The sequence below is a fragment of the Dermacentor variabilis genome, chromosome 3 (genome assembly GCF_050947875.1).
Source record: "Dermacentor variabilis isolate Ectoservices chromosome 3, ASM5094787v1, whole genome shotgun sequence".
NCBI classification, from domain to species: Eukaryota; Metazoa; Arthropoda; class Arachnida; order Ixodida; family Ixodidae; genus Dermacentor; species Dermacentor variabilis.
In genome coordinates this window covers 198,928,344-198,945,770 of record NC_134570.1, presented here as the reverse complement: position 1 = coordinate 198,945,770, position 17,427 = coordinate 198,928,344, and the positions used below count along the sequence as shown (strand labels likewise).

At 45.9% G+C, this 17,427-nt stretch overlaps 1 protein-coding gene across 1 annotated transcript in view; it reads right to left on the bottom strand.

The window, feature by feature from the left end:
* LOC142576591 (venom metalloproteinase BumaMPs1-like) overlaps positions 1 to 10,306 on the bottom strand; it is a 60,430-nt gene extending 50,124 nt beyond the window's left edge. The window contains exons 1-3 of the mRNA XM_075686780.1: positions 10,168 to 10,306; positions 8,585 to 8,751; positions 4,307 to 4,399 (exon numbers count right to left, since the gene is read on the bottom strand). Coding sequence (XP_075542895.1) covers positions 4,307 to 4,399; positions 8,585 to 8,751; positions 10,168 to 10,237 — 330 coding nt within the window. The 5' untranslated portion in view covers positions 10,238 to 10,306. The remainder of the gene's footprint in view (positions 1 to 4,306; positions 4,400 to 8,584; positions 8,752 to 10,167) is intronic.
* Positions 10,307 to 17,427: the final 7,121 nt, after the last annotated feature.

Sequence of the window (17,427 nt, the reverse complement as noted above, 5' to 3'; positions counted from 1 at the left end):
GTTAATGTTCGTATAAACACTGACGCCAAAGATGCATCAACTTTTGTAAAGTCGTACATCGAACCGTACTAGAAGACAAGCCTAATCAACACACTATCAGACAAGCTGACACAGCACGCAGCGAGGTCCGATGAGACGAAGCGTTGTGGTGCTTCATTTGTGCCGTCCTGTCACAGAAAAGAATATCAATATTTCACATGCACCAAAGCATCCAACTGAAGACACTAAAGCCAGCAAAGGTACCTACGTTATTATTTAATTTTTCCACTTTGACTTTTATTCGCGAGGACACATTGAGCCTCTTCATTGTTTTTTTTTTGTTCTCGCTACCCGCAGTGTGCCAGAGCCAGCCAGAACGCATGTGTTTTTCTCGTGTTGCCCCACTACCACGTGGTGCCTTTCAGTGCGCGTTCGTTTTTCTCTGGCCGAGTGGATTTTGGCCTCGGAGAGTTTTGGACGCTTTCTTGCTAGCAGAAGATAAAATGAAGCAATGGTCGCTCACCGCCGTCAATGTCGGGAGTTGACGAATTCCACCGCGTTCGCTTGAGCGCAACCTCTCCGGAAAGACTTGTCTCGCTGGTGTAGGGCGCCTAACAGTATGCGTATGGTTCTCTATGAAGCAAGCGTCTCACGTTTTCCTTAATATTGCTTCGGTAGGCACATTAGGTGCCCAAAGTAGGCATTCGATTGAGGCCAACCTGCTTTCCTTCGTCTGTTCTTTTTTTTTTATTTCGGTGTTCCGGCCCCACAAAAGAAAAAAAAAGATATCGTTGCGCCGCAGCGAATTGCCGCATGGTGAAAGTTCAATTTCGTTACCACTTCGTCTTTTGGGGAAAGTAATGGGCCACAGGACGCCTCAGTTGCGGGACACTCTTATAATATTGCAATAATAACTATATCGACACTCCAGGCGCATTCCTGCTGTCGCCGTCGCCCTAATGTTCCGCATAAAGTCCAAGGGCGATAAAATCGTGACCACTCGCCGTACGCAGCATGTGCGAGTGAAACCGCACGGGGAGACCGGCCATCGGTGAGCCGACGATAGTAGCTCAGTCTTGAGCGCGCAAGGTAAAAAAGCCGGGAGCAATTGCGCTACCTTCCGTCGCACCCGATACATCGAAGGGAGTTGAGGGAGAGGTAGGGGGGGGGGGCGATCTTGGCATTCTGTCATCTGTGAATATGTGATTGCCCAACACGTTTATTTTCCTTGTTCGACGCATTAAATACGGTGACTTTTTTCTTAGATACGTAAATTTATTGGAGCCTTATACGTATACTGAAATATCTTGTTGCGAGGTTTTGTGTATATGTGCGAATAACTTTGTTTCCACTGACACTTCTTTGCTCTTTATCAAGCTGTAGCTTCGCATTTGTATATTCCGTTGTATCCTTGCACTTATAATGTTCGAGGGCGAGTAAAAAGAAAGTGAGCGAACCCACACTGGGCATTAATGATTCGGTTAATTATCTGCGAAGCATTCACGTAGCACACAGGCGTCTCTCGTTTACAAAAGTGACACGCAAGTGTAAGGGTAAATGTTCTTTAATTCTCTCATACACTGGGTGGAACATGGTTTCGCGACGTAATGGACGCCCCAAAACATGAACAGCGTGGTGTCGGGAAGTTTTTCACAGCTGAAGGCGTTTCCTCCCCAAAATAGTCGCCATAGGGCTGCCGTGTACGTTCAACATTGCATTTCATTGGCAACTGTGAAGTGTTGGAGCAAAAAATTCAAAGAAGGGCATGAAAGTTGCAAAGACGATCCAAGACCGGGCCAAAGCCACGATACAATCACCCCCAACACAATTGCTATGGTTGATGAGCTCATTGGACAAGAACTGAGGATACGCATCGATGAACTAGCAGAGCGCGTGAACATTGGTCACCGTTCGTTCCCACCATAATTCATGAACATCTCCGTTATCGGCTAATGTGTGCGCAATAGATGCCCGATGTTTTGAATCACCGCCAGAAGACGCAGAGGTTCGGCGCTGCCTTGACTCATCTGATCCGGTATCACAATGGCGGTGACAACTTCTTGTCTGCAGTTGTTACCGGGTACGATTCATGGTCCCACTATCATAAGCCGGAAACACGACGGCAATCCTTACAGTGTAAACATTCGAATTCACCAGCCCCAAAGAAAGCAAAGGCTGTCATTTCGACTGGAAAGGTGTTGTTCACTTTTTTTTTTTCGATCGTCAGGGGCCATTACTGATAGAATTTGCTAAACCTGGAAAGACTATCAATCATTTCCGATATTGTGAAGCGCCGGAACGGCTGCGAGTCTCCGTCAAGAACAAACGACGTAGAAAATTGATGAATGGGGTCATCTTGCTCAACGAAAATGCCCGTTCCCAGATCTGGTTAAAAAAAAAGAAACCGGCAAAGTTCAAGTTGGAAACGCTGCAACATCCGCCATACAGCCCAGACCTGTCGTCGTGCAAGTTCCATATTTTGGCGCAGTTGAAAAAGCAGATCAGGAGAACCAGACCCATGCCGGACGATAACGCGAAAGAGCCAGTTAGCACTTTTTGAAGCAGCAACCCAAGCATCTTTATGAGACGGAAATCACGCGACTCATTAGTCAGCAGAACAAATGTGTAAATACTGATGGAGACTACTTTTAAATAAAGTACCCCATTTGTCGCATATTCGCATTGGCTCACTTTTATTTCACTCGCCGTCCTATATATTGCACTACTCCTACTTTTTTATATGTGCTCTCTGTTGTGACTGTAATTTTGTTGCAATTACAGATACCCTACTGGTGACCGCTGCTCCAGCACACTACACTTGAAGAAATGACAGCATCATTGAGATTTTTCCCTGGCCGCTGCATATGTAGAAAAATGCAAACAAGGTTCTTTAATGACAAAGTTTCATTAAAATATTTGTCCTCTACTTGTTCATTTCACGGCCTTCACATTTTTTGTATCAGCGCCATACACTGCTTGGCTCTTTTCAAACTGGTATAGCTTTAAAGTTCGTTTGATATATTTTTCATTTATTAAATCAACAGAGAACATGGAAGCATTGAGACCAGTTATATCGGGCACAATTGTTGGGACATAAGAGTACATTCTTTTATGAAAAGGCACAGATTTTACTTGTCTTGACAGCGCGTAGCGTTAAAAAATTGGTTTGCAGCATTTTTGGCAATAGCAATGCAGTTATTATTCACGTATTTGCTCCCTTGACAATTTCGATGAGGAAGAGGCCGAGCTGCAACGTAACGTTTATGCTTCCACAGGTTAAGGCTGTTTTATCGGAATTTATCTGTATCTTTTGGTGACCGACGCTCATTCCTCAAATGAAATAACACGTTGACGTTTGTTTCTTGTTGCGCGACAATCAGCAAGTGTTTCAACATGTCGGCGCTCTTCGCCCAGACTGGTTAAATAGCAGTTCAAGAGCAAGAAAGAAAAGGTTATTAAACAACAAAAAAAAAACTTGAATACGTTCATTTTGATACCGTTTCTTAGTTCGACCTTTTCCCTATAACGACCAGATTTTTTGGTCACGCATGAGTTAAATTAATGGGAGTCGATTGTATTTAGAGCCAACCTTTGTGGCCAGCTGCCCAGACTAACCACAGAAGTCGTAGGTGAAGGAAGGCTACATGTAGGATTTTTTTTCTTAGGCGAAAAACTATCGATGCAGAAAGCAAAATAAATAATGATAATGTAGATTTTCTCATGACGGCTACCGAGGCGGTCGGCTGAAGTTTGTGCTGTGGTTTACCTACCAGTACAAGTTCAGATAATTTGAATGAAACTAAAAGATATCATTTAGAAAACCTATGTGTTACCTTCGTTAAAATAAAGTGGCGTGATATTTCAGCGCAATCGAAACAAAAGTTACATTATTTTGAAAACAAAACCGATGAAACTATCGAATGAGGATTGTGCTAGGGCAATATCCAGTCTAAGCTGTTTTCACACTGGGCATCTTGGGAACTCGTATAAAGGACGTCAGCCGGCAGTGATCACTTGCGTCAACTTGAATTACGAGATAAACAAAGAGCGCATTCACTACGCCGATTGGCACACACGTTTTCTTTTATGCATTGTTTTAACGCCTGCAGATAAAGCACACAATCTGCTATACAGCAGTAATGCAAGGACAAGGCAGATACCAGCTGCGTTCTACTAGTGCATCGTGACAGCGGCAAACATCAAGGACACAGTCAGGGAATTTTACAATTATTGCCACGTGAGGATGCTCAGGCGTTTCGCATACTACTTATCCATTGCTTTTAAATCGAAATTTGTCTAAAATTTTTATATTGAACAAAATACTTACGACTTGCACGAAACCGTCTTGGTCACGTATTCTAACAGAGGATTGGTGATGTGTGTCGTGGTACAGGCTCTCTTGGATAGACGATGTGTCTACCTGTGAAAAAATTGTTTCTTGCGGCATTAATGCATAACCAGTATGATTTCTTGCTTTGATAAACTTGTTTAGAATCTTATGAAGTTTTGTTTCCGGATATTCCATCTGCTCGCGCCATGCATCTCGTAATCATAGGTGTTGAGGAATAATGTTCCTTTCTTGGAAATTAGTTGCGGAGACTAAAGCGATTGGAGAAACCACGAGTTTTTTTCACTGATATGCATTTTTAGTGAATTATTTCTGTTAGATGTAACCGCCGCGCTATGAAATTGTCTGTGTGCTCCAAGTTTCATAACATAAGCTTTTCTGTTCACTCCACATCCCTGTAACTTACCTGCCGTCCATACGGCGTCAATATCTGAAAAATACGCTCGCATAAAAAATTTTAAACGAATTATTATATTTATAAATTCCTGTAATACACCTCTAAGAAGTGTTCTAGTGGCCTTGACAAATAACGTTCATTGAATTACGCATTCTCGAAATTCAAGGAAAATCGTGTTTCTTCGGGGGCGAATCATAAAGTCTTTGCCTCTACTGTTTATTAGCTCAAATCAGTAGATTCTACGTACTTTATACTATTTTTTCACATAGTCCCAACGCATAGTCCCAGCACTAAATTTGAGATGCCCCTAAGGTAGTATTTATCCGGCTCACTGTGGGAACCACCATCGGAGTGTTGTCTTTGCTTCATCGTTGCACGTGGATCACTGCCCGGCCAGGAACTACTTGAGCGTACCGAAAACGTGTAAATCATTAGGGGCGAGGTCCTGGCTCTACGGCGGCTGGTCGAAACTCACAGTGAAACGACCGGAGCTTGTCGGCAGTCTGCGAAGCACGCTGCCTCCACAAGAAATCACTGTCGCAGAAACCTTCACGGCCTTTTGCGAACTCGCAACACCACCACCTCACACTTCTCAAAGCGAAACACCATTCCCCGTACGTGGGCTGCATTTCGCCGTAGTTTTTTTTAAGGGTGTTCGTCCTTTGCTCCGTAGAAAATGAATCACACTTCGTTGCTCGTGCGCCGTGGACATGTGAAAGACGAACGCCATCTACCGGTAGCTCCGCAGCGCCGTACCGCGGAGCTACCGGCAGATAAGACTGAGCCAGTCCAAGAGAGGTCCACCGCCGAATATGTTGATTTCGCATATACAGGCGTAATTTCGCTAAGGACAAATAGGGACGACGGCTTTCTGATTCGCCCTCCTAACTCACCTATGCTTTCATTTCAGCACAGGCACTCAGTAATGATTCGTGTTTCCTTTCTAATATCTACTTCAACTGCGATTTCATCCGGTATATTCGAAACGTACTGATGAAATAATAAATAATTACACTTCCCGAAATTTGTGCCGTGGGCTGCGCAGACTGCGTAGTGGAGGCCATCGAAATAAGTTTGTTCACCTGAGGCTGTTTACCAATACCTAAATGGAAGTACAAGAGCAGTTTTGAATTTCTTCCCCTATGAAGGCCACCACAACAGCCGGAAGCAGAGTACGCCACCTCGTGCTCAATCTAAAGCTTCATCTTCATTGGGACTTCACGGTGGGTAAAAAAGACTAATGTAACCAGTGTTGCTGATAATTATTGGTGCAGCTAAATTGAACATATCTCGTCTCAGTCTTCTCGCAGCCATTGATGTCAAAAGTTATTAGGCGAGAAATATGCTGCTCGCGAATAGATACGAACACACTTTCGGCTCAGCGTTGGCCTCTAAAACCACGATTCTCCAACGCAGTGTAGACATGTTGGGGCCAACTTTGTACACTACCTTTATTACGAAGTATTGCTAGCCTAACTTCAGGAAATTTTGTGGCAGGCAGAGACAGAGAGAGAGTGAGAGCTCTTTGTTATAAAAGCAGATTTCTGCCGGGGCGCATACAACCGCGGTCATGCTACTCTGTATAGGGAGGCAGGTTCCTGCGTCGCCTAGTTTCGGACATATTAAACAAAATATTGATTACCAAAGTATGGTATATGGGGATCAAGTATTGGCCCCCCTAAGCAACAGTCCAATGTTCTCATATATATATATATATATATATATATATATATATATATATATATGTATGGGCCTTAAACTCAGGGATGGTTGTGTCGTGCGTGCGCGAGGTCGCGCATTCAGAAATCCGGCGTGTGCAGCACATTTCATAGGACGAGCGCCTATGCTCCGTTGACTCGGCTCTGCAGATCCAGCCGCACAGACTCACAAATGAAACGCAATAGCAAAAGTATATCTTTCCACCGTCTTTCGTGTGTGTCACGTCACATATCAACAATTTGCATATAAAGGTAAGAACGTGCGAGCTTCTATAATTGTTTCCTCGTGGCTGCTGGTGCTCTAGGACGGCCTTATAGTGCACCATCTTCGCGATCGGCGCAAGTCACGACAAAATAGGGTGTAGCGTTTCTTAGCCGGGCTACCGAAAATTAGGGTCGGGAAGCTGTCACCATCGTAATAATCTCGTTGCCATCGGCGCCGTCTTGCTGCTGTCGTGACGCACGCACATTCGCTTGATGTGCAGAAAAACAGTGTTCCATCTGGTAGCACTTTGCAACACGCTAAACCGAGTAGGGTAGATACTTGCCTGCAAAGTACCTCACGTATGATTGCTTCCTAAGTTATGTGGATGTTGCGTTGTTCTTTTTTGTATAGATATATGAAGCGCTTTCTCCACGTCACAGTTGCGCCTTTAGTAAATACGAATGAGAAACCGAAATTTTCCATAAGCACCATGATTTATACCTTCGCGTTTGAGAAACTTCCTGGAAGTAAATAGTGATTCAGTGCGGGAAAATAAGCTTCCTACTGTGATAATTTATAATGGGACAGACAGATAACCAGTCCTTTGTTTAAGTCGTCGCTTAATCAGTTTCGATGAAGTCCGGAAATGCATTTGAAGTTAAATTATTTCAGAAGTATTTTGCCGCAAGAAGTTCTTGAATGCGTTCAACATAAGCGGAGATTTTGGCAATCAAACATACCGTTCGCGGTGATTCCGCTCCTTCAACTATTTGCACTACGAAGGGTACGGCGGAGCATAGCGTGCCCATAATGCTGACCCTACTCAGCATCACAGTGGCGCGCCGTTCAAATTTGATTTTGGGTGATCATGTAGTCGCCAACATTTCCAATTTTGGCACCTATGACTCGCCAAACGTGGTTGTCCTCAGCAAACCCCAGGACTCTCAGCCACGGGACAGCCACAAGCTAGCTAGCGGACCACAGCTACACGTAACTGCAGCGTCTGCTTTGTGCATGACATAGCTCGAGTGCGCTATCTCGCTCATGTGTTCCTGTCTGGCTGCACTACGTGGTGCGGCCCGGCTTCGTCTCGCACCAGCTCCACCGACGGATAGAGGCTACTTCGAAGTTGCGCATATTGAAGCGCTATCAATGGCTCATTACCAAGTTTTCCAAGGCGTCTAACCAGGAGCAGCCAGTAGGGAGCGCGCGCTGGCAACTGCGCATGTGATCTGTCTTTAAGTTTCGCGTGGTTGGAGGCTAGTAGAGTGTCCAAGACTAGTCGACATTAGCGAGACCCGACGACTGCTGCGCCGATAAGCAGGATGGAATAATATGTATTCCTACGTGGATGGCCGTGGCCGCGCGTGAACAGACGATGGTCGGCTTCTTCCGGAAGTACGTAATTATTATCCAAATTCGAAAGCAGACTTTTTCGAAAAATGTCCTTTCATTAAAGTGCGTTAATAAATATATACAATAGAAGTAGGAAGAATCGGACTGATCCAAACACCTCTCCCGATTGATGTCACCTTTGGCGAATAGCAGCCACGTATGGGAAGCTATTATATTACGAAGTAAATCGTCCACAAAAGAGTGAGGAGCGGGGCTTCTGTTGAAAAGAGAGCGTTTCAGAGAAAGCGCAATCCGCGCGCGAGCTGCACGTGCCGCGCATGACTGAAAAACCTAGCTGAGAGATGTTCTCCGCAGCGCATGCGATCCGCGGATTGTGTTATTTCACCGAGCCCTAAGTGTGGTTCAGCGGCCCCTTTAGATACCAGCCTTGCTAGCTCCAAATGACCGGTTCTGTCAATGTAGCAACAAAGCTTGAGGTCGCTCATCATAGTATCTTGGTTAGCATGGTCTCTGCATAGTTCTCTTACCTCAAAACGCGTACTTTTAAATAAACATGCCACCTCGAACCTTCCCCTACTCACCATGTCAAGTTTGCTCCCTTGGTCACTGGTCGTAACAAAACGGAGTTGATCCGCCAGCACGGAGCTCCGTTCAAGATGAAGGATTATGTTTTCATTAATACGAAGGACTAAGTTCGACGTAGCAGCCCGCTTTTGCAGTAGAGTTGGATAGACGAAGAATTCTTCCGCTTCATTTCAAAAATGCAAGAAAATGGCACGTAAGCAAGCAGTCATTTCATAGGAGAATCATGCTAAAATTAAAGCGCTGAGCGTCGTGATCGAATACACTTTGACGAAAATTGTTGTTCCTGTTAACGTATACAGGAGACCATTCCGAAGAAATGCTGTCTAATATGATCATACTCATTGATAATTTATTTGTACTGTGGAAGGAAAGGCAGCTGCTAGAGTTTTCTGATAACCTAAATAGAATATGGTGCTGGCCTAGTTGGTTTAACTTGCAGGTTTAACGGGCGCACACCTTCGGCGGGGACAGCGAGGTAGACTCGAGAAGCGCTAAGCAGTAACGATTACGCTTCATCGCTCAAGCATATACCACGCTGAAATTGTTCATGACGCCATCATTTTATCTCATTCCCAGTCGACTGTGTTTTTCTTCCCCAGCCAACCTCGCTGTTACTCTAAGTGAGCGTAATCTACCTTTTGTATGTATGGTACTATTTGCGAACTGCGACTACTAGACATAATCCATACTAGAACATGATCTGTTAGCGTTCCTTTTTAATCCATAAGGCACTACATTTAACTCCTAATACAAGCAGATATATGGCACAGAAATACGACGCGTATTCTAAAACGATGATAACTGAAGTAACTTGCAACATATTTTTTGTTGAAAGGCGCGACACCAAGCGTTACGTTTTACAAAAGCCATTCAAAGAAGCTCCTTCCTGCTGTCAACGCCTCCCACAACGCTGCAATACGGACAACATAGGTGAACTTATTACATGTGGCGCAAATCCTGCATTATATTTGACATCGTGTAACGTCTGAAGAGCTGCTTTCATAAGTGGTCACCAGGGATCTTACGCTTACTGTGCACACACATGAAACACACATTGGAACACATATGGATTTAGCAAGCACAATTACTGAGAAAGTCATTACTGGTGCGCTGATTCTCGCACCGGTGGACAAAGTTCCGGTGCATGTATCGTTTGGCTACACGTTCGGCTGTTTTCCTTCGCAGCAACTAATTAACCCACTCATAAAATACATCCCAAATCATCTTAACCAGGAGATCACTATACAGTGGCACATATCGATGAAACAGGAGCACCTGAGCAGACTTAATGCATCCCAGAAGTTTTAGTAAATTACAAAAACGTTTATACAAGCATTCAAACACCAATCACGTCCACTCAATTACAAATGCAATTACTGATTCAAACGATAAAATCGGGTATACATTTCATAGCAGGGATAGTCGAAGAACAGTCGCCTAGGCATGCACAATTTGCAATCAATAGGAATACAGATATACTGAAACTTCTGCGTAGCTATATTTACTGCCATGTTAAGCAAATAGTGACGCATAAGTATGAATTCTAAGTGGCTCTCTCCGTGACCCAGCTGAAAGTTACCTCCATAACAAGTGAGCAGAAATTGTAGAAACGCTACGAAGTGAAGCATTCTTCTTTGAATCTGAAACATACATTTAGTGCAAGCTACGGTTTTATCCTAGTCATATGATTACCTAGAATATATACGCTGTGGTCTGCAAGTGCATATGGTTCTCTTCTAGGTTAATAGGCCAAGGAGTTGAAAAGATCAACCTCAATCACGACTTCTGACTGATGTAGGCGCCGGGTTGTTCTTTTGTGTTCCTAACATAATAAAAGGGCACTAAACGCAGCCTGCAGAAAATGAAAGCGGCATCAAAACCAGAAGGTTCAATACACCTTGCAGGCAAAATGTCCGATTCGTTCTGTGAAGGGCTATGCGGCTGACCCCAAGGAGACAGGTGTTATCTGGGCTGTATACTATACCGACGCCTTTCCCTAATATCTGCTTCGGGCAATACCATATTTGACACGTCCCTGAATACACAAAGCGCGTTACGTCATTGGTGCACATCTATATGAAACGCTCATTCCAAAAACGCTGGCAAAATTATTTTGTTCTAGGCAATACATTGTGCAATACAAATCAGGGATGACTTACGTATACGCTTCCTCTGATCATGCTTGCATCTGCACTCACTATTTGATGTACTGTTTGGTAAGCCACGAGCGAGGAGTTGCGAATACTGTACGACCGCAGTGTACCTTGTAAGGGCACGGGCTAGGCGATGCGATGCTTATTTTGATGCCACCTGTCGGATGGAGCCGCATGCGCTGTGCAGTTTCTCTCTGAACCGCGGATATCTTAGCACCTCACAGGTGGCGCTTCTCATCTTAGGGCGTAAAATTTCTGTCACAATGGTCCTCACCATATGTGCAACAGCACAAACCATATTTAGAACCACAAGCAACAAACCAAGGCATTCTGTCAATGTAGATATGACAGGAGCACCTCGATTTCACACTTCAATTCCTTCCGCTCACAGTGTACCAGGACTTTTTTTTTGCAATGCATTTATAGCAACAATCCATTCGCATTCTTTCAGACAAATCAATGTACCCGGCCACACTACTGTCTGCCACAGCTTAAAAAGCTATTAAAGCAGCTAAAGAAGGACAGTGACACGGAAGCCCAACAAAGAAATAATAATCTAAAGAGCCCCGTAGTCATACCATATTTGCATATAATTTCTCACAGATTAAAAATATTGGCCGCAAGGGTAACTTGGAAGTAGTGTTTTCTGCGCCGGTTACCCTACGCAGGCTCTCTACTGTCGTAAATGCCTTCCATCCGCGAACTACCGTGTGTTCGACCATGCACAAGAAGCGTTTTCGGTCTGGCGTTGTTGGAGTTGTTTATTCAATTACACTATCATGCAGGAAGAGATATAGAGGCCAAACTGGTTGCTGCCGTCACGACTGTCACTGTCATGAGTGTGGATCTAAGCAGAATTTTTATCGGTGTGAAGTGCTAAAAAAGCACCGATCATAACTTACGCGGGAGATCATTGAAGCAGATCTCATAGCAAGGGCTGGCAGCACGTGCGTTAGTACGCCATCTTTGTGCCTATCTCCACAGGAAGCAAGATTTTTTTTATCAGTTTAACCTTGCATGACACAATCGCGTGTTCTGTGACTCATGATGGCGTAGCCTTCTATTGGTGGGACGTATTGTAAAGTCTTGTGACTTGTCGTGATGGTTTCTTGTAGCTATATATTTCGTGCAACTATCCAGTAAACCACTTGGAAGTCAGCGCTGTGTTCCTTTATCTGGCTGGCTCGGCTTGTTTCTTCCTTTCTTTGTTGCGCTGTTCCAGTTTTATAATGGAATACCAACTCGCCCAATCCTCAGCCCTAGTGAACGTCATCCATTCTGCCATAGGCGCCACGAAACGAGACGTACATGAATACGACTGCGGCAGAAAGGATGTGCCACATTTGCAGCCAAGGTTTGTTAATGGTGGCGCTGGCTGACATTTCCGGGGGTTAGTACTTGTAGTTAAAAATAAATACCCTTGAATTGAGATGGGAAAACGGCGCCGTGGTAACTCAAGTGATAGAGCATGACACGCGTAATACGAAGACGTGGGATCGTTCAAAACCTGTTGCAAGTCGTGTTTTCATCGACTTTCATTTCTAATTATTTATCACTTTAATTCAATTAGCCGAGTGCTGATGCAACCAACGTAGCAGTGGTGCCGCGCGCCTCCTCCGCTCTGATTGTTTGGTTTATTCGGCGACAGAAGAGCCACGTAGATCCTACGGTCAAGGAAACCAGGCGATGTTTACAAAAAAAGAAGCTTCGTATTTAAAATAACAACCCGAAACTTAACCACCTGGCCCAAAGTGAGAGCCAACAGGACCAAGGACCAAAATGTCAGCGAGCTGGAGAGAAAAGAATAGGGTCAGAATGCTCGTGCTAGCTAGGTCATCTCTGTCATCTTCGAATGCCCGACACCTTTCGCGCACTCACTGACTTTATAAACCCTCCAAACTTAGGCAACTCTTGGCAAAGGCTCGATAGTGTCTCGAAGTTAGGAAAGACTAAACATAAAGGCAGTGTTCGGGCAACCACGATTTTCTTCGCTCGCAACCTCCTGCTCACGTCCCACAAGTTGACAGGATAACGACATGGCAGTCACCGTGCAAGACTTCCACCAAGCTTCTCTCCTACACAAAAAAACATGTCACTATGTGCGCCTTCTATTGAACACGCCATGAGGCTCCTCTCATCGTTGAAGCATTGGATGCGCTCATTCGGCATTGTGCGCGCGGCCCGCCCCCAATGTTCAAGTCACGCGACACTTGTGTGTAGCTCATTGCTCAGCCCGTGCTTCACAGAATCGCTTCGTTCCCTCATGACCACTAGAGTTTTCCAGAGACAGAGGCAACCTTCTGGCGTAGTAAAACCTCAAAAACATCGTCTCAACAACTCCGTGCAACGAGCCCTCGTTTCAGAAAACGCACACATCCTACTACGGGAAAAGAGCCGACGTCGTGTAAACGTTACCTCTACCCTGAGGCTAGTATACCGTAAGACAGCTGAAAGCATGGATTTTGCGTTCCAGGTGCATTAGGTTCAAGTCCAATAACTGCTCCTGGTGCTTCGTGATGCGCAAACTGCACTCAGTTGAGTAAAGTGATCAACATGTAATCCTATCAACGACCACGTGCTACGATGCATGTAGACATCATCGGGAACGCTACAGCCAGCCTCGCCCACCTGAGCTTTGCGACACCCGCCACCGGACCGCTACACTATTCTATGAAGTTGACAAAGTTTCCAGAGCCATCTTGGAACATTGCACTGACTGCACATTCTTATGCTTTTCATACATCCGCTTCCCCTTGCTCCCACTCTTGTGGTTGGCAGTGCATGCGCACTCAGGGTAGGGGGAATATCTAACGGGTTACAGATGGGGGAGTGGCTGGAACTGAGGAACGACGAAGAATAAAGGCAGTGTTCGGCGACCACATTTTTCTATCGCCTCTTCTCTCCTTCTCTCCAAGGCTATATATATATATATATATATATATATATATATATATATATATATATATATATATATATATATATATTGTTACGCCCCCAAAGGCGTTACTTTGAAGCCGGGTAGAGTTAGATGCGATGGCCTTGATCAGCTGAGCGCCTCTCGATATTCACCTAGCCAGCCACCCGTCGTCTTCTTCGTTTAGCACTCTTCGGTGCCCCCGCATACTGTTTGTTCAGGCGTGAACCCACTATGCACGTAAGAGCGTCACATTTCTCTCCGCGCAGACGAAGCCTGCCGGGCAAATCAGACAGGCTGTCGAGAAATAAAGGGCTTTAAACGGGCGACATGCGAAAGTTCAGTCTTTGCTGACCGTCGGCCATTTGATGTGAGACGTGCTATACGGTAGGTTAATTCGCTGATACGCTCAGTAATAACATCGGGTCCATCATAGTGGGCCAGCAGTTTTTCACACAATCCACGTTTCCTGGTTGGTTTCCAGAGCAACACTAAATCACCAGGGTCAGATATCACGTGTCGGCGTCGGCGGTCGCAGCGTGCCTTCGAGCGGTCTTGTGAAACAAGAGTGCGTAAAGAAGCAAGTCGTCGGGCTTCTTCAGCAAAACAGACTGTCTCTGATATACAAAGATTATCGTGGCTGGAGAAAGGGAAGATAGTGTCTAGTGTATGACTGGGCGGACGAGCGTAAAGAAGAAAGAAGGGACTGTAGCCCGTAACTTAATGCTTTGAGGCGTTAAATGCGTACGTAATGAAAGGTAGCACGCTGTCCCAGTTCTTGTGATCTTACGCGACATACATTTACAGCATGTTAGTAAGAGTTCTGTTCGTGCGTTCCGTAAGGCCATTTGTTTGGGGATGATACGGGGTGGAATGTCGAAACCTTGAAGCAAATAGACGAAGCATCTTTTCGACCACGTCTGCAGTGAACTGACGCCCACGATCGCTGATGATGACTCTGGGAGGTCCATGTCGGAGAATAACAAAACGCAGCAGAAAAATGCACACTTCGGTTGCAGTAGCCGATGGTATTGCAGCTGTCGCACAGTAGCGTGTCAAGTGATCGGCACACAATAATCCAGCGATTCCCGTCGGATGAACGCGGGAAAGGACTGAGGAGGTCGATGCCAACGTGCTCAAAGGGAGTGCTGGGGGCGGCACTGGATGGAGTTGACCAGGAGGAGCACTTGTCGGACGCTTGCAACGTTGACACTCGCTGCAGCTGGACACATACTGGGCGGTCGTCTGGCGCATTTTAGGCCAGTAGAACCTTTCTTGAAGGTGGCAGAGAGTTCGCGCATAATCCAAGTGACCAGATGTTGGATCGACATGCATAGCGCGCAAGACGGAGACACGGAGACTCTCCGGGACCACCAGAAGATATCGTGGGCCTGTAGCAGAATAGTTCTTTTTGTAAAGAACCTCATCACGAACGCAAAAACGAGTGGATAGTGCTGATTGCCTTGCAGTAATGGGCAGTGGTTCTAAAGTTCTGTCATTTTGTTGCTCGACCTTGAAGGTATTTATATCAGGAAATCCCGGCTCCAGTGACGCGATGTAGCAGTCGAAGTTGTCCGCGTCGCACTCCGTCGTTGGAAGTGACATGCGCGAGAGGCAGTCAGCGTCGGCGTGTCGGCGGCCGCTTTTATAAGAAACGGTAAAGTTATATTCGTGTAAACGAAGTGTCCAACGCGCAAGCCGGCCCGACGGATCACGGAGATTAACCAGCGAGCAGAGGGAATGATGGCCTGTCACCACAGTGAAGGGGCGCCCGTACAGGTACGAACGGAAGCGCTGAACTGCGAAAATAACTGCCAGACATTCTTGCTCTGTGACGGTGTAGTTACGCTCGCACTTACTTAAAGAGCGACTCGCATAGGCGATGACGTTTTCTTTGGTGTCGACGTGTTGAATAAGGACAGCGCCGATGCCAATACCGCTAGCGTCCGTATGAACTTCTGTGGGAGCCGCATGGTCGAAGTGTCGGAGAATGGGATGTGACGTCAGACGAGACTTCAGCTCATGAAAACTAGCTTCACATTCAGAAGTCCATTCAAAGGGAACGCCCTTCCGGAGGAGGCATGTCAGCGGATACGCGATGTTGGCAAATCCACGAATAAACCGGCGGAAGTACGAGCAAAGCCCTAGGAAACTGCGTAGCTCTTTTACATGGCGAGGCTGCTTGAAGGCGTCCACCGTAGCAGTCTTCGCTGGATCAGGTCGTATACCGTCCTTATGCACTAGGTGTCCCAAAACGAGTGTTTGGCGCTCTCCGAAATGACACTTCTTCGAGTTGAGCACCAAACCCGCTTTGTCCAAGCAATCTAGCACAAGATCGAGACGTGCGTTGTGCTCACTGAATGTGCGCCCGAAAATCACTACATCGTCTAGATAGCACATGCATACTTCCCACTTCAAACCACGCAGGATGTTGTCCATGAAGCGCTCGAAAGTTGCAGGTGCATTACAGAGCCCGAACGGCATCACATTCAATTCAAAAAGTCCATCTGGTGTTACAAATGCCGTTCTCTCCTTGTCTGCCTTGTGCATAGAAATCTGCCAGTACCCCGACCTCAAGTCAACAGACGAAAAGTAAGACACTGATGAGAGGCAGTCGATAGCATCATCAATACGCGGAAGAAGATATACGTCCTTTTCAGTGATGGTGTTGAGGCGGCGGTAGTCAACACAAAATCGCCATGTACCATCTTTCTTTCTAACCAGAATCACTGGCGCTGCCCACGGACTACAGGATTCTTGGATTACAGTCTTATTTAGCATTTCGTGGACTTGGTCATTCATCACCTTGCGTTCCGATGGTGAGACTCTGTATGGTTTCTGTCGCAACGGTAGCGCAGATCCCGTATCCATGCGATGGTGTATACGAGAAGAAGGAAACAATGGTGGCCCCTCTTGCTGGAAAAAGTCAAACTGTCGGGCATGTTTTAGCAGAATATTCGCCACTTCGTGACACTGCTTAGTGCTGAGTGACTTGTTTACCATAGTCAGAAATGAGTGCGCCGCAGGGCAGGCTTTAACGAAATGGCGCTCATCCGCAGAATCAAGGGCCTCTGTAAGAATGGCGAGCGGTAGCAATTGATCTTCATGGTAGGCAGCAAGTTTCAGATCCTGTGGCAGTATTGTAGGTTCACTCGAACAGTTTACGGCCCATAAGTTAGTGCGTCCCTGAAGAACTGACAGCGTGTAATACGGTATCAGTACATTCCTCTTGATGCAACTCAGATGAACGGGCTCCACGGTAGCGTCAAACGTTCCGTCGGTGGTAGGGAAACAGGCAACTGAAACACAGGTTGCTGATAACGGAGGCACAACTGTATCCCGGGATACACAAAGCACACTTTCACGATACGGTGGGCCTTCCATAAACACAGCAGAAAAGCTCGTACCTACACTGATTTCACCCGTTTTGCAGTCGACGTTGGCACCACACAGTTTCAAAATATCAAGGCCCAGGATTACGTCATGCGTAGAATGAGGTAGAACAGTGAACTCCGCGTTAAATATTTGACCACCCAAGGTAACGTCTACATTACACACGCCCACAGGATACAACAACTCCCCACTCACTCCGCGAAACGTATCGGCACGGTCCCAGCGAAACATCACTTTTCGTCCTAGGAGGCTTTTGAACGCAAGACATCACTGAAACGGTTGCTCCCGTGTCCACTAAGGCCATGGATGAAACCCCGTCAATTAATACAGACACCTTATGCTTAAACACACAAATGGTTGGAGGTACCTCTGTCGACAT